This window comes from Schistocerca cancellata, chromosome 1 (assembly GCF_023864275.1).
Source record: "Schistocerca cancellata isolate TAMUIC-IGC-003103 chromosome 1, iqSchCanc2.1, whole genome shotgun sequence".
Taxonomy (NCBI): Eukaryota; Metazoa; Arthropoda; class Insecta; order Orthoptera; family Acrididae; genus Schistocerca; species Schistocerca cancellata.
In genome coordinates, this window is record NC_064626.1 from 446140717 (window position 1) to 446156496 (window position 15780).

The window sequence follows — 15780 nt, forward strand, 5'->3', positions numbered from 1 at the left end:
TTTGGTTTCACATACTTATTTTGGCAGTATGCTGCAAGAGAGTGAAGTCCATTTGTTAGATGTCTCTCTACTGTTTCAAAGTCTTTGGCTTGAGATATTAGCACCAGATCATCAGCACAGATGAAGCTTATTGTGTTAAGAATTGTGGCTGAGCACTACAATAGATGTTAAACCAGGTTGGTGCTAGGATGCTATCTTGAGGCAGACTGATTTTTTGCATTCTATTTCTACTATTCTTGCCATCTAGTTTGACATAGAATCTACAGTTCTGAATCAGAGTTCCTATGAAGGTCTTAAATTCATAATCTCTCATTAGTTGATACAGTTTGTGCAACGTGATACTGTGCTGCACGGTATCATAAGCTGCAAAGAGATCCACAAATATTGCTCCTGTGACCAAACCCCTCTCAAAACTATCCTTGATATTCTGTGTCAGATTGAGTATTTGTGCTGCACAGTTTTTATTTGTTCTAAATCCAGCTTCTTGTGAAATCAGTTGTAGCTTGTTGACAGGGCTGAGATGATAAAGCGATATTCTTTCAAGTATTTTATATAGATGGCACAAACAAGATATAGGGCAGAAGTTCTTCATATTGCAAGCTGGCTTGCCAGGTTTCAGTATAGCAAAGATCCTTGTCATCCTGCACATTTAAAGAATCTGCTGTCATGTTAGGCAGTTGTTATAGGATTGCAGTAGCTACCCCGAAATTGCAGGTCCAAAACGCTTCATGTGCTCCACCAATAAATTGTCAAGTCCTGGCAGATTGCCGGGTTCACACTTTTAATAGCGGCTTTCAGTTCTTCCGAAGTAAACTTGGTAGACAGTACTTTTGTTTTTGGATGTTGCCATATTATTCTTTTTTCTTTCTTCCTTCAGTTTTCTCATTCAGCAGCACCTGGTGGCAGACCTCATTTGGGATAACGTTGGGTCTAACTTCGAGGACAGTAGGGCCATTACTGAGTTGTTTGAGCAGTTTCCAAGCTTTTCTGCTGTTCTTAGACATGTCAATACTCTCTAACATTTCAAGCCATCGATTTTGTTTGGCTTTCTCCAATTCCTTGGATAGAGTCTGTCCTGATTTTACTGTATCCTTGTTGAACGAATCTTCATCAAGCAGTCTAAGGTATTCTAGGAGTTTTGACATTAATTTTTCATTCATACCCAGAAAGTATGTTGTACAGCAGCCTCTGGGGATCGAAGTGTGAATGCATCTCTTCACCACATCTACAAAATGGTCTTAGAAGTCTGTCACGGTTTCGACACTTAGTATTTCCTCATCCCGAGTTTCTGCAAAACTCCTGCAGTTGGCCTCTTAAAGCCGAATGACCTAGAGAACGGGATCACCTGTGGTTTGATTGCTGCAGACACCTGACAACAGACTGGCCTATGTTGGGTAATGATACAGTCTCCACACAGTGGCAGGAAACAGTGTTGTTGACGAAAAGCAGGTCGGGGTTATATCCCCTTTCCCAGTAGCTGCTGTTAAATGAAGGTGGTAACTTGCTGTCATGTGAGTGAGTTAATCTTCTGCAGTTAGCCCGCTTCAGTACCTCCTCTCTGTTTACATCATCATTCTTGGAGCCCCATGTACTACTAGTATGGCTATTAAAGGTGCCCACGACGAAGTGAGTGTCCCGAATCTGAAACTTCAATGGGGGACTGAGGTTAAATTTTTCACCAAGAAGCTTGTAAACGGATGTTACTGTACAACTGCTCAACTCAATTTTAAGATTCAATATCATTCTCCTTTGATAGAGAAACAGAGCACTGCTATACTGTGCCTCACAAAAGTGGTACTATTATACTGCCTGTGGGGTCTCTCAATGGCAATCTGCAGGCCTGCTATTTTTGGTCTTTGCTGAGTAGTATCTCTGTGCATTTCTTGCACACACAAAACATCACAATTTATATCCTGACATAAAATTTGTAGAAGTCGTTCTTTGCTGGCTGATATACCTTCAATGTTTATGGTTATTATCATCAATTTAGGTCCCACAAACGAACATGTTATTGTGCAGCATCTTGTTCCAGTAGATGAGTTACTGAGCCACATTCTTCTCATGGTAAGTGCATAAAATTAGTTGGTGTGGACACAATAAATGGCCTGCAGAAAATAATAATAACCTTTCTCTTGATGAAACAAATCCATGATCCCTTCCTCCTATCACTTGCTACAAAAGTTTTACATTTCTTACATTTTACATCTTGCCTTCACAATAAATTTGCTTCAAACAGCAGACATGTATGCAATCTGATAAAAACATAAAAAATGATCTGAAAAAGGGGGGCAGGGGGGGAGCAATAACAAACACAAGAATAAAATGAGAAAAAATAAAAAACTATCACAGTTAAAAGTAATGACAACACAAAATGAAATCAATACACAGTTGATGCCATTAAACCGCAATACTCACTTTTAAAGTGTGTTTGTTATCTCTGACATGGATTCCTCCAGTTAATGTTGCAAGAGCCACACCAGATCTCACTTCACTCGGGAGTAAATTTTCTGCCAGTTCTGGGCTTAACTCAACCTGAGTTTGTTTCCTCTTCAAAGGTAATGTCAAAACTTCATCTCGCTTGAATGTTATCAATGGACGGTCCTACTAAACAGGCAAATGGAACCAAAATTTAAGATGAACAAATCATAATTGATCTTTTATGCATTCACTTAACACTATATTTCAGGCAATAAAAATGGCAAGCAGATAAAATTATAAAAATAGTGTACTGACAAACATGACCCTAGTGGTGTGTGGTATAGATTACAAACAATTCTACTGATTATTTGGCTTGCAACACAATTACTAAGCAAAAACGGAAAACCCATTTAGAAATTTACTGAACTGGTAAAGGGGCAAGTGGCTGGCCATTATTTATATTCTTCCTCATTGTAGCTAGGTGCTAAGCCAGTATCTGAGTGATTTGGCACCCCTTTCCCCCCGTGTAATCTTGCTCAAAAATATCTTCTTTTTTTGCCTGAAGGTGAAGCCCCTGGTTCTGTAAGCTAAGAGTACTAAGTACACACACACACACACACACACACACACACACATTCTTCTGTACACCTACACTGGGCCAACACAATCTCTCTCTCTCTCTCTCTCTCTCTCTCTCTCTCTCTGTGTGTGTGTGTGTGTGTGTGTGTGTGTGTGTGTGTGTGTGTGTGTGTGTGTGTACTGAAGAGAGGTTTACCCAAAAGCTAGCAAATTTCCCATTCTCAGACTTGTTTATGTGCCCAACAACAACTCAACATATCTACTATTTGCACAATTTTTTTGTAATGTTTTTACTTTCTAGGTTGGTTCAAGAAGGCATCTAATCGAAAGGTCCCTGATGGTAATCACAATGGCCAAAATTTTATCAGACTCCAATGTTATTTTTAGAACTGGAATGCCAATGTATATGTGAGAATTCCATGACTCAAAATGGACCTAATTCTTATCACATCATTATAGAGCAGATAACTAAAGAACTCAGATTACTCTGTGCATTACACATTAATCATAGTTATATACACAATAAAATTTTGTCAAGTTCAAACAGAACTTTTATTAATGGTCTCTTTATTCAGATGTAGCTCATAGAAGATTTGTAATTTTTCTGCAGAAATTAGGTTGTGTAAGGTACAAAAAATTATCAACAAATCTATAATCTTACATTGTGAATGCAAACAAAAAATTTCACTTGTCTCTTTGTTCTGAGCAGTTACTGCATTTATAATATTGTGGGTAGTATGATGGATAGGGCTACTGTTGCTCATATCAGTTTATTATAATATGATATCGAGAGAATGACTAGAATCTGACTATATTAATTCTAAGACATAGTTTATGATCGACATTGCAATACTGCATTTGGACTAAGAGAATAATGGATGTTTTAATTGAAACTCTGTAATTATTCCACAGATACTTTGGACAAACAGAATATATTTAACAACTGTATTGTTGATAGCTGGCCTTTTGGATGAACTGTGAGTTCTAAGTACCACATCAACAAATCAACGCTGATTTCTGTACAAATAATATCATGTGCTCATTCCATCTGATATACCTTCACAATTGAATTACCTGATATTTAAATGATTTGTACAATTATCTGTTGTGCATCAGTTCAGTAATCAAATAGTGTGTTGAGTTTCAATCATGTGTAGAAGTCCTTGCATGAACTGAAGAAAAATTGATAAATTTTTTCACTATTAATGGTCAGATATCAGTCTTTACACTGAGGTGCAGTATTACCCAAATGAAATGAATACTGGTTCTATAATAAGCACAATAACTTACTAGAGAAAGATCTTTTTATTCCCAAATGTTTTGAAGTTACTTTTAACATTTTGTGAGAGACTATCATCAAAAAACCAAGACCCATCACAGCACTATCAGGCAACAGTAACTTATTTCCAAGAGTAGCTACTACCCAAAGTCATCATCAATATTGTGCCTACATTACTCATTTCTATAATGATTTGACAGAAATATGGATCACATCTTTGACACAAAAACTTCAACTGCGTGTTATAAAAGCATTTATTATTTAAGCGCTCATTTTACTGTTTTCAGTTTGGTATTCACCTCTACTACTACACAAAGACAAGTCTTCATTTAATTTTGTCACCAAAATTCTTGAACAGCTCTTACTTGATTTGTCTCAAATTTTTATACAATGTTCCAATAAACACTCTGTTAAATACGGACTACATGTTTTTTATGAATATAATAGAGGGAAACATTCCACATGGGAAAAATATATCTAAAAATAAAGATGCTGTTACTTACCAAATGAAAGCGTTGGTATGTTGATAGGAGACAATAAAAAACACACACACAAATTTCAAGCTTTCGCAACCCAAGGTTGCTTCGTCAGGAAAGAGGGAAGGAGAGGTAAAGACGAAAGGATGCGAGTTTTAAGGGAGAGGGTAAGAAGTCATTCCAACCACGGGAGCGGTAAGACTTACCTTAGGGGGGAAAAAGGGACACACACACACACACACACACACACACACACACACACACACACACACACACACACACACACACCCATCTGCACATACACAGACACAAGCAGACATTGTAAAGGCAAAGAGTTTAGGCAGAGATGTCAGTCGAGGCGGAAGTACAGAGGCAAAGATGTTGTTGAGTGACAAGTGATGTACGAGGGGCGGCAACTTGGAATTAGTGGAGGTTTAGGCCAGGTGGGTAACGGGAAGAGAGAATATATTGAAGGGCAAGTCCCAATCTCCAGACTTCTGATAGGTTGGTGTCAGTGGGAAGTATCCAGATGACAGGGACAGTGTAACACTGTGCCAAGATGTGCTGGCCGTGCACCAAGGCATGTTTAGCCACAGGGTGATCCTCATTAACAACAAACACTGTCTGCCTGTGTCCGTTCATGCGAATGGACAGTTTGTTGCTGGTCAGTTCCACATAGAACGCTTCACAGTGTAGGCATGTCAGTTGGTAAATCACGTGGGTGCTTTCACACATGGCTCTGCCTTTGATCGTGTATGAGGGCAGTTCAATAAGTAATGCAACACATTTTTTTTCTCGGCCAATTTTGGTTGAAAAAACCGGAAATTTCTTGTGGAATATTTTCAAACATTCCCGCTTCGTCTCGTATAGTTTCATTGACTTCCGACAGGTGGCAGCGCTGTACGGAGCTGTTAAAATGGCATCTGTAACGGATGTGCGTTGCAAACAACAGGCAGTGATCGAGTTTCTTTTGGCGGAAAACCAGGGCCTCTCAGATATTCATAGGCGCTTGCAGAATGTCTACGGTGATCTGGCAGTGGACAAAAGCACGGTGAGTCGTTGGGAAAAGCGTGTGTCATCATCGCCGCAAGGTCAAGCAAGACTGTCTGATCTCCCGCGTGCGGGCCGGCCGTGCACAGCTGTGACTCCTGCAATGGGACGCTGAAGGGGTTATTCTGTTCGATGTCCTTCCCCATGGTCAAACGATCAACTCTGAAGTGTATTGTGCTACTCTTCAGAAATTGAAGAAACGACTTCAGCGTGTTCGTAGGCACAAAAATCTGAATGAACTTCTCCTTCTTCATGACAACGCAAGACCTCACACAAGTCTTCGCACCCGAGAGGAGCTCACAAAACTTCAGTGGACTGTTCTTCCTCATGCACCCTACAGCCCCGATCTCGCACCGTCGGATTTCCATATGTTTGCCCCAATGAAGGACGCAATCCGTGGGAGGCACTACGCGGATGATGAAGAAGTTATTGATGCAGTACGACGTTGGCTCCGACATCGACCAGTGGAATGGTACCGTGCAGGCATACAGGCCCTCATTTCAAGGTGGCGTAAGGCCGTAGCATTGAATGGAGATTACGTTGAAAAATAGTGTTGAGTAGCTAAAAGATTGGGGAATAACCTGGTGTATTTCAATGCTGAATAAAACAACCCCTGTTTCAGAAAAAAAATGTGTTGCATTACTTATTGAACTGCCCTCGTACAACTTCCGGGTTACAGGACTGGAATAGGTGGTGGTGGGAGGGTGCATGGAACAGGTCTTACACCGGGGGCAGTTACACGGGTAGGAGCCAGAGGGTAGGGAAGGTGGTTTGGGGATTTCATATGGATGAACCAAGAGGTTAGGAAGGTTAGGTGGACGGTAGAAAGACACTCTTGGTGGAGTGGGGAGGATTTCATGAAGGATGGATCTCATTTCAGGGCAGGATTTAAGGAAGTCGTATCCCTGCTGGAGAGCCACACTCAGAGTCTGATCCAGTCCCGGAAAGTATCCTGTCACAAGTGGGGCACTTTTGGGGTTCTTCTTTGGGAGGTTCTGGGTTTGAGGGGATGAGGAAGTGGCTCTAGCTATTTGCTTCTGTACCAGGTCGGGAGGGTAGTTGCGGGATGCGAAAGCTGTTTTCAGATTGTTGGTGTAATGGTTCAGGGATTCCGGACTGGAGCAGATTCGTTTGCCACGAAGACCTAGGCTGTAGGGAAGGGACCGTTTGATGTGGAATGGGTGGCAGCTGTCATAATGGAGGTACTGTTGCTTGTTGGTGGGTTTGATGTGGACGGACATGTGAAGCTGGCCATTGGACAAATGGAGGTCAACGTCAAGGAAAGTGGCATGCGATTTAGAGTAGGACCAGGTGAATCTGATGGAACCAAAGGAGTTGAGGTTGGAGAGGAAATTCTGGAGTTCTTCTTCACTGTGAGTCCAGATCATGAAGATGTCATCAATAAATCTGTACCAAACTTTGGGTTGGCAGGCTTGGGTAACCAAGAAGGCTGCTTCCTCTAAGCGACCCATAAATCTTTCCTCTCCCACATCCACAACAGCTGTTCAGAGCATCCTCCTACAGGCCAACCGCAAATTAGAACAGCATGCCACCCACCACCTCAAAAAACTATCCAATCTCCTGGTTTCCTACCTCTGGAAAGGCAACTCACTCAACCTCCACAACCTTTCCAACAAACCTCAACCTCCTCTCATTGCACACGGGCCCAGTCTCTCCCATCTACTCGATCTCCCACTTCCAGCTCCATTCCCCCCAAAACCTCAAAATTCTAATCAACCCAATCTGGAACCACAATACCCCAATTCAGTAGTTAACCTTTCCTCCAAACCTCTCTCCCAATCCGAAACCTCTGTCCCATCCAAAGGCCTCACCTTCAGCCCTACTCCCAGATTCAACCAAACAGACCTCGTCAAAGATTTACTGTCCTACACTCATACTCTCTGCTGAAAATATCACTTTGCCACAAAGAAAAATAATCCTAATCCTTTCCTAATGATCCAACTCCCCAAGACACTATCCAAACTGAACCCCGCCTGGAACAGTTCCGTCCTCCGTCGCAGCGGGACCCACCTCCTCTTCCTCAGAATCACCCTCTCCAAACCTTCCAGGGATTTCTCACTTCCAGCCTTGCCTCTCAATCCTTCTTGAAAAACCTTAATCCTTCTCCCAACATCACCACAGCTGAAGCCCAGGCTATCCGTGATCTGAAGGCTGACCGATCCATCGTCATTCTTCCAGCTGACAAGGGTTCCACGACTGTGGTACTTGATCGTCAGGAGTATGTGGCTGAGGGACTGCGTCAGCTTTCAGCCAACACTACATACAAAGTTTGCCAAGGTAATTCCATTCCTGATGTCCAGGCAGAGCTTCAAGGAATCCTCAGAACCTTAGGCCCCCTACAAAAACTTTCACCTGACTCCATCAACCTCCTGACCCAACCGACACCCCACACCCCTACTTTCTACCTACTTCCTAAAATTCACAAACCCAATCATCCCGGCCACCCCATTGTAGCTGGTTACCAAGCCCCCACAGAACGTATCTCTGCCTATGTAGATCAACACCTTCAACCCATTACATGCAGTCTCCCATCCTTTATCAAAGACACCAACCACTTTCTCGAACGCCTGGAATCCTTACCCAATCTGTTACCCCCGGAAACCATCCTTGTAACCATTGATGCCACTTCCTTATACACAAATATCCTGCACGTCCAGGGCCTCGCTGCGCTGGAGCACTTCCTTTCACGCCGATCACCTGCTACCCTACCTAAAACCTCTTTCCTCATTACCTTAGACAGCTTCATCCTGACTCACAACTTCTTCACTTTTGAAGGCCAGACATACCAACAATTAAAGGGAACAGCCATGGGTACCACGATGGCCCCCTCGTACGCCAACCTATTTATGGGTCGCTCAGAGGAAGCCTTCTTGGTTACCCAAGCCTGCCAACCCAAAGTTTGGTACAGATTTATTGATGACATCTTCATGATCTGGACTCACGGTGAAGAAGAACTCCAGAATTTCCTCTCCAACCTCAACTCCTTTGGTTCCATCAGATTCACCTGGTCCTACTCCAAATCCCACGCCACTTTCTTTGATGTTGATCTCCCTCTGTCTAATGGCCAGCTTCACACATCTGTCCACATCAAACCCACCAACAAGCAACAGTACCTCCATTTTGACAGCTGCCACCCATTCCATATCAAACGGTCCCTTCCCTACAGCTTAGGTCTTCGTGGCAAACGAATGGGCTCCAGTCCTGAATCCCTGAACCATTACACCAACAACCTGAAAACAGCTTTCGCATCCCGCAACTACCCTCCCGACCTGGTACAGAAGCAAATAGCTAGAGCCACTTCCACATCCCCTCAAACCCAGAACCTCCCACAGAAGAACCCCAAAAGTGCCCCACTTGTGACAGGATACTTTCCGGGACTGGATCAGACTCTGAATGTGGCTCTCCAGCAGGGATACGACTTCCTTAAATCCTGCCCTGAAATGAGATCCATCCTTCATGAAATCTTCCCCACTCCACCAAGAGTGTCTTCCCCACTCCACCAAGAGTGTCTTTCCGCCGTCCACCTAACCTTGCTAACCTCTTGGTTCATCCCTATGAAATCCCCAAACCACCTTCTCTACCCTCTGGCTCCTACCCTTGTACGACCTGTCCCATGCACCCTCCCACCACCACCTATTCCAGTCCTGTAATTCTGAAGTTGTACACGATCAAAGGCAGAGCCACGTGTGAAAGCACCCACGTGATTTACCAACTGACATGCCTACACTGTGAAGCGTTCTATGTGGGACTGACCAGCAACAAACTGTCCATTCGCATGAACGGACACAGGCAGACAGTGTTTGTTGTTAATGAGGATCACCCTGTGGCTAAACATGCCTTGGTGCACGGCCAGCACATCTTGGCACAGTGTTACACTGTCCGTGTTATCTGGATACTTCCCACTGACACCAACCTATCAGAACTCTGGAGATGGGAACTTGTCCTTCAATATATCCTCTCTTCCCGTTACCCACCTGGCCTAAACCTCCGCTAATTCCAAGTTGCCGCCCCTCGTACAGCACTTGTCACTCAACAACATCTTTGCCTCTGTACTTCCGCCTCGACTGACATCTCTGCCTAAACTCTTTGCCTTTACAATGTCTGCTTGTGTCTGTGTATGTGCAGATGGGTGTGTGTGTGTGTGTGTGTGTGTGTGTGTGTGTGTGTGTGTGTGTGTGTGTGTGTGTCCCTTTTTCCCCGCTAAGGTAAGTCTTTCCGCTCCCGGGATTGGAATGACTCCTTACCCTCTCCCTTAAAACTCACATCCTTTCGTCTTTACCTCTCCTTCCCTCTTTCCTGACGAAGCAACCTTGGGTTGCGAAAGCTTGAAATTTGTTTGTGTGTTTTTTATTGTCTCCTATCAACATACCAACGCTTTTGTTTGGTAAGTAACAGCATCTTTATTTTTAGCTACATGTTTTTTAGATATATATAGAAAAGTCTTGACCGATTCACACCAAATTTTTACACAACACTCTAACAATCACTTATACTTATAGGGGAAAGAGTACTAGCAGAAATTTCAGAATCTTCAAAAGTTCTTAATTCAACTTTTTATACAATACTCAAACATTCAGACGGCCATAGGCTATATATTGTCTTAAACAACAATTTACAGGTTTCCCATTAAAATAGACTGCGAGAAAGAAAATGTTGTGTTACGGTGTGCTGTGAAAATGTTCAGTATCAGATTTTTTTTCAGTCAATTTTAACTGCAACAGGTTGCATTTAAATCATAAGACAAATTTTTTTCTCGCATATAATTCTCTCTCCTTTTATATAGTTTTAAACAAAAATTCTAGACACAAATACAAGCTGTTTCAGATTCAACCTCACAGCCAGTTTTAAAAGAAAACAGGAAAGTTCTATTACGGTTTACTGGCTTAAGACTGGAATATTACTGAGGAATCTGAATCATCTGGAATTTTGTAATCTTACTTACTGTGGACAAAAACTATGTGCAATCGAACAATGGAAAACCCAGGAAACACCAACAATATAAGGAAAAAGACAGATTGCCACTCAACACACAGATGACACAATGCATTGCAGACGGGCACTACAAAAAGACTGTTACACATTTAACTTTCTGCCAAAGCCTTCTTCAGAAAAGAAAAAACACACCCACATTCATTCACACAAGCAAGAACACCTCACTCACACATGATCGTCATCTCCAGCAGTTCGAACTGGAATGCAATTCAGTGAGTCATCTTTACAGTGAGCAGGTCTCTAACTGCTTCCTTATATTGTTAAAACTATGTCAAATATTGTCATTGAAGCTACTATCCTTACAGAGCCAATAGCTGGAGAGGTCTCTCACACCCAATATACCAACAATCCCAAATGAAGTACCCATTCAGTACAAACGACTTCGATTCCCAATCAACATTTTGTTGGTAATAAATGTGGTTCACGGACGGGGGGGAGGGGGGGGGGGCAGGCAGGCAAGAAGCAAATGAACAGAGAGAGAGAGAGAGAGATAGGGGGGGGGGGGGGGGAGGAGGATATGTATCATCCAATTCCCATACATATTTAGCAATTGTGATGCACTGCCGGATTTGTTAATATAGTAAATTAACAACAAATTTTTAATGCAGCCATGTCAAAATGTTGGACTGGTTATGCAACTGGAATTCCTTATATCTAGTTGCAGATTTCACATATTTTTTGTGCATAGTACCAAGAAGCAACACCATGAAGATAAACTACCACAATTGATTGTGATTTTTGTTTCTTGAGCTTTAGGCCGTGGTCCAAAGCATATTTCCATAGCTATCATTTCATCTTCTGGTGGTGGAGATCTCATCACAAGCTATACAGACTCAGATAGCAGTAGCAACTTTAAACAAACTCAGCAAGCAAAGCTGTTTGTACATATCCATGCAATAGTCAGCTGGTGACATCACCATATCCAAGATCATAGAATTTAGTGATGTGTTACAGAGCTTATGGTGGAGAAGGATTATTACTGTTTGCTTTATTTAGTGTTAATGTCCACACCTTGTCAGATTTTAATCCTCTTCCTTTTCTGTTAAAGTTATTTATATGCGTTTAGCTTTCTGTGGCCTGTCTGTACATCCAAACATAGTAGTAATGATTAGCTCTAGATAAAAAGGAACAAATTTGGTGTTTCCCAATGCCAGTGCATGTTCTGCTACTGCATATTTATCTGTGTTCCCCAGACAACAACTGCTCTTGTGTCCTTTTTGTAATTCCTATGTAAACTTGACTGCATATGTAGGAATTTTATATACAGATCTTCTGCTATGTTCAAATGTTCATGCACATTTATTGTTGGTTTAACACACTCCAGTCAGGCCAAAGTGACTTTTGCAGTCCATCTTAAGTCACACACTTTTTTGATTTATTTGTATGGCTCCTGTTTACAAGATGAAAGAGAAAAGCAAAACTTTTTTTACTGAAACATATATCATAATCCTTTATCCCCACATTTATTTAAGGTGTTCTGATATTCATCATATATTTACAGTATAATTTTGGAAATTGGAATACTAAGAGGCAGTAGAAAGGTTGGAAATCACCAACTGATTTCATTTTTCTTATAATCAAGTATGAGATCAGGCTTCAGCTTTTCTCCCACTCCAAATTTTGATTTTATGTTAGTGACACTACTTGTTAGGCTGTGTTTTTGTAGACAAGGCAAACACATCCCTAGTGTCTTTCCAGTGAATTGCTAACATGGCTTTTTTTTTTAATACCACTTCAGTTCTTCTTAGTTTATTTTGTTTGAATTCCTGTGGCAAGCCTGTTATTCCTCATAACTGTGCCAACAGCACATGTGCCCTAATCAAATAATCTTTCAAATAACCTTATACTTGTACAAAACCAGTCCTTATATAATGTGTCACCCAAACAAAACTACTGAATGTGCACTATTATCTTTTTACTGTGCACCAGTATACTACACCGTTCAAAACATTGCTTGTTGCAGAATTACTAAGACTGAGAAGCTTTATAGCATATCTATTATTTAGGAACAAAGGAGATGACTCACCGAAAGGCACAGGCGCTGTGTTGCTGTTGAGCACACAAACAAAATGTATGGAGCTTGGCTTCCTAAATGATTTGTAATTTTCAACCAGACCTTTCCATACATTTTTAGAGCATACCTGTTTGGCTTTCTCTTGATATGCACTCTGATCCGAATTCTTCCGCTAAAAGGACGCAAACTTCCATGAACTGTTCAATTCTCAGGAAAAAAAACTGTTCTTGTTTTTTAATACAAAGTTTTTGTGTAAAAGATAATGGTTCGGTTGCTCCCCGTGTATGTAATTGTCACTGTTATCCACAAAGAAGCACTAAAAAATTGATCTAAATCAGTCTCTCTTCACAATTTTCTCAGATAAAGAGGAATCTAACATTAGCTTGTTGCTCAAATAGTCAGTGATATTTGTTTTGTGCACAAGGCACACTGAATAAGCACAGCAAAAAACTGATGCATCCAATGCAGCTTCACAGCAGACCAATTGGCCCAAAGCAACCTGAGGGTTATTTTATTCGTCAAGAAACACACCCCAACAATCAAATTGGGCGCTTTCAGTGTCCTAAGGTGCTAAAACATTACTTGCACCTTCAAAGAAAAGTAATTGGGGTCGAACATTGTCATTTACCCAAATAACATTCTTCTAATTCATCTGGTAGCTCATTTCCATTTTCAGGACGCTCATCGTTACCTTCAAAATACAAGATGTGAGTCAGTAAAGCTACCGTGAATATAACTGTGATCCTTATTCACACTGGATGATATTTATATTTACTGTCTGTTTTTGAAATACCGTTGTCAATTTCAAAATCATCAGCATCAATTTCTGATCCAGATTCTTTGAACTAACTCAAAATTTCTTTTTCACAAAATTTTGTACATGGCTGCACGTTCAGAGACCATGAATAGTTACAATTGAAAGAGAAACAGCCCTCGGTCACTATTTTTGACAAATTAACCTGGTTTCAACACTGCTAGGAGTGTGTTCTTCAGAATTTAAAACAAAGAATGGTCTATATTCTATAACATGGTCACAGAATAATGACTAAAAACGTATGATAGGGTATAAGTACGGAATCATCGTAGAAGACTGACAGTACTTATATGTCATTTATAAAATAATATGCCAAAAGGACATTAGTCACAAAGATATTTAAGATAAAGAAAACTGAGTCCCTTTTGCAACCTGCACCATGCAAGTAACGAGCAGCCCTTAGTGGCTCGCAATCACAGTTTTCTTTATCTTAAATATCTTCAGTGTCCGAAGGGATGACTTCCCGCAATTTTTCCTTATCAGTGTACAACTTAAACTACACAACTCTTCCCTACCACAAGCTCCACCATACACGTCTGATATTTTGTAATACCGTCCAGTGATTTCACTAGCTAACCAGTGCATGGATATATACAAACAGTTTGGCTTGTTGCACTTGCTTGAAATCACTAGTGCTGATTCTTTATAGTCTCTGATGATGTCTGCAGCATTAGAAAATCAAAGAAAAATATGCCTTGGAGCAAGATCTAAAATATAAAAAATAAAAAACTTAGCAATGACACCTGCAAAGAATGATTAAATGCCTTTATGAGGAAAAGATGCCAAGAAGCGTTAAACTTCTGGATGGCACACAAAGACGAGATCTCTTTTACTTAGTTCTCTCACCTTTTCATTACAATGTACACACACCTCGACAACATTGAATTTACTGACAATGAGAATTTCATCAGCTGTGCATCAGATCTATGACCATTCACAGGCAGAGCAACTCCAAGTGCATTTATCACATGCAACATGATCTGGCAGCTGTGAACTGTAAGTTGATGCAGCTACACATTTTCCTCAATAATAAGTTGCATCATGATATTTGGGAAAAGACTGATACTGGAGTATGTTAGTGAAGGCCAAAAACAGCTGTCTGACACCCCTAAATACAGCATCTGCCATCAAGATCCCATCTCTGTGATTCAAACTGACCAGTGGTCCCTCCCTGAAACCCAGTCCCCTCACAAGGACTAACACCTCAATCCATAGAACTTCTCACCCCATCCAAACCACGCACCCCACATTTTACCTCCTTCCTAAGATCCACAAACATCCTGGCTGTCCTATAGTTGCTGGCTTCAAAGCTCCCACTGAAAGTATATCTGCCTAAGTTGATCAACACCTGCAACACATAGTACAACGACTCCCCTTCTACATCAAAGACACCACCCATTTCCTAAATTGTCTGAAGTCCTTACCCGTCCCACTCCCACCACACACCTTGTTTGTCACCACTGATGCCACTTCCCCCTACACCAAGATCCCCTACATACGTGGTCGGTCTGCTGGTGAACATTTCCTCAGTCAGCAACGACCTGATCCCAAACGTATAACATGCATCCACTCACCTTCATCAACTTTATACTTACCAACAACTACTTCACCTTGAGGGGCAGACATGCATACAGATCTGGGGTACGGCCATGGGAACCAGGATGGCTCCCTCCTATTCCAACCTTTTCATGGAGTCACCTGAAAGGCACTTTCCTGGGACCCATAGGTCTTCAGCCCCTGGTTTGGTTTAGGTACATTGACGATATCTTTACCATATGGACCTGTTAAAATTCCTGGAATCTCTGAACACCTTCTCCCAATTAAATTTCACGTGGTCCTACTCCAAATCCCATGCCACTTTCCTGGATGTTGATCTCGTCCTCACCAAAGACTCTGTACAGCAATACACCACCGTTCTCACCTCAGCCTTCACTACACGTAAATGCCCACCAGCCTAGTTAAAAAGCAACTTTCCTGCGCCATCACATCCAATCCTGATACCGCTAATCCCTCCAAAAAACTACTTCATAGCACACCACTGGTGACTCAGGATTATCCTGGTCTGGAATAAGTTAACCAGCTACTTTGACTGGGGCTTGACTTCCAAAAATCATGCCCTGAAATGAGATCCATTCTG

General features: G+C 41.6%; 1 protein-coding gene across 1 annotated transcript in view; it reads right to left on the bottom strand.

Moving 5' to 3' along the window:
* Positions 1–15780, bottom strand: part of LOC126176644 (integrator complex subunit 9) — a 129264-nt gene that overhangs the window by 53947 nt on the left and 59537 nt on the right. Inside the window, exon 11 of the mRNA XM_049923805.1 lies at positions 2416–2601. Within this exon, the coding sequence (XP_049779762.1) occupies positions 2416–2601 (186 nt within the window). The remainder of the gene's footprint in view (positions 1–2415; positions 2602–15780) is intronic.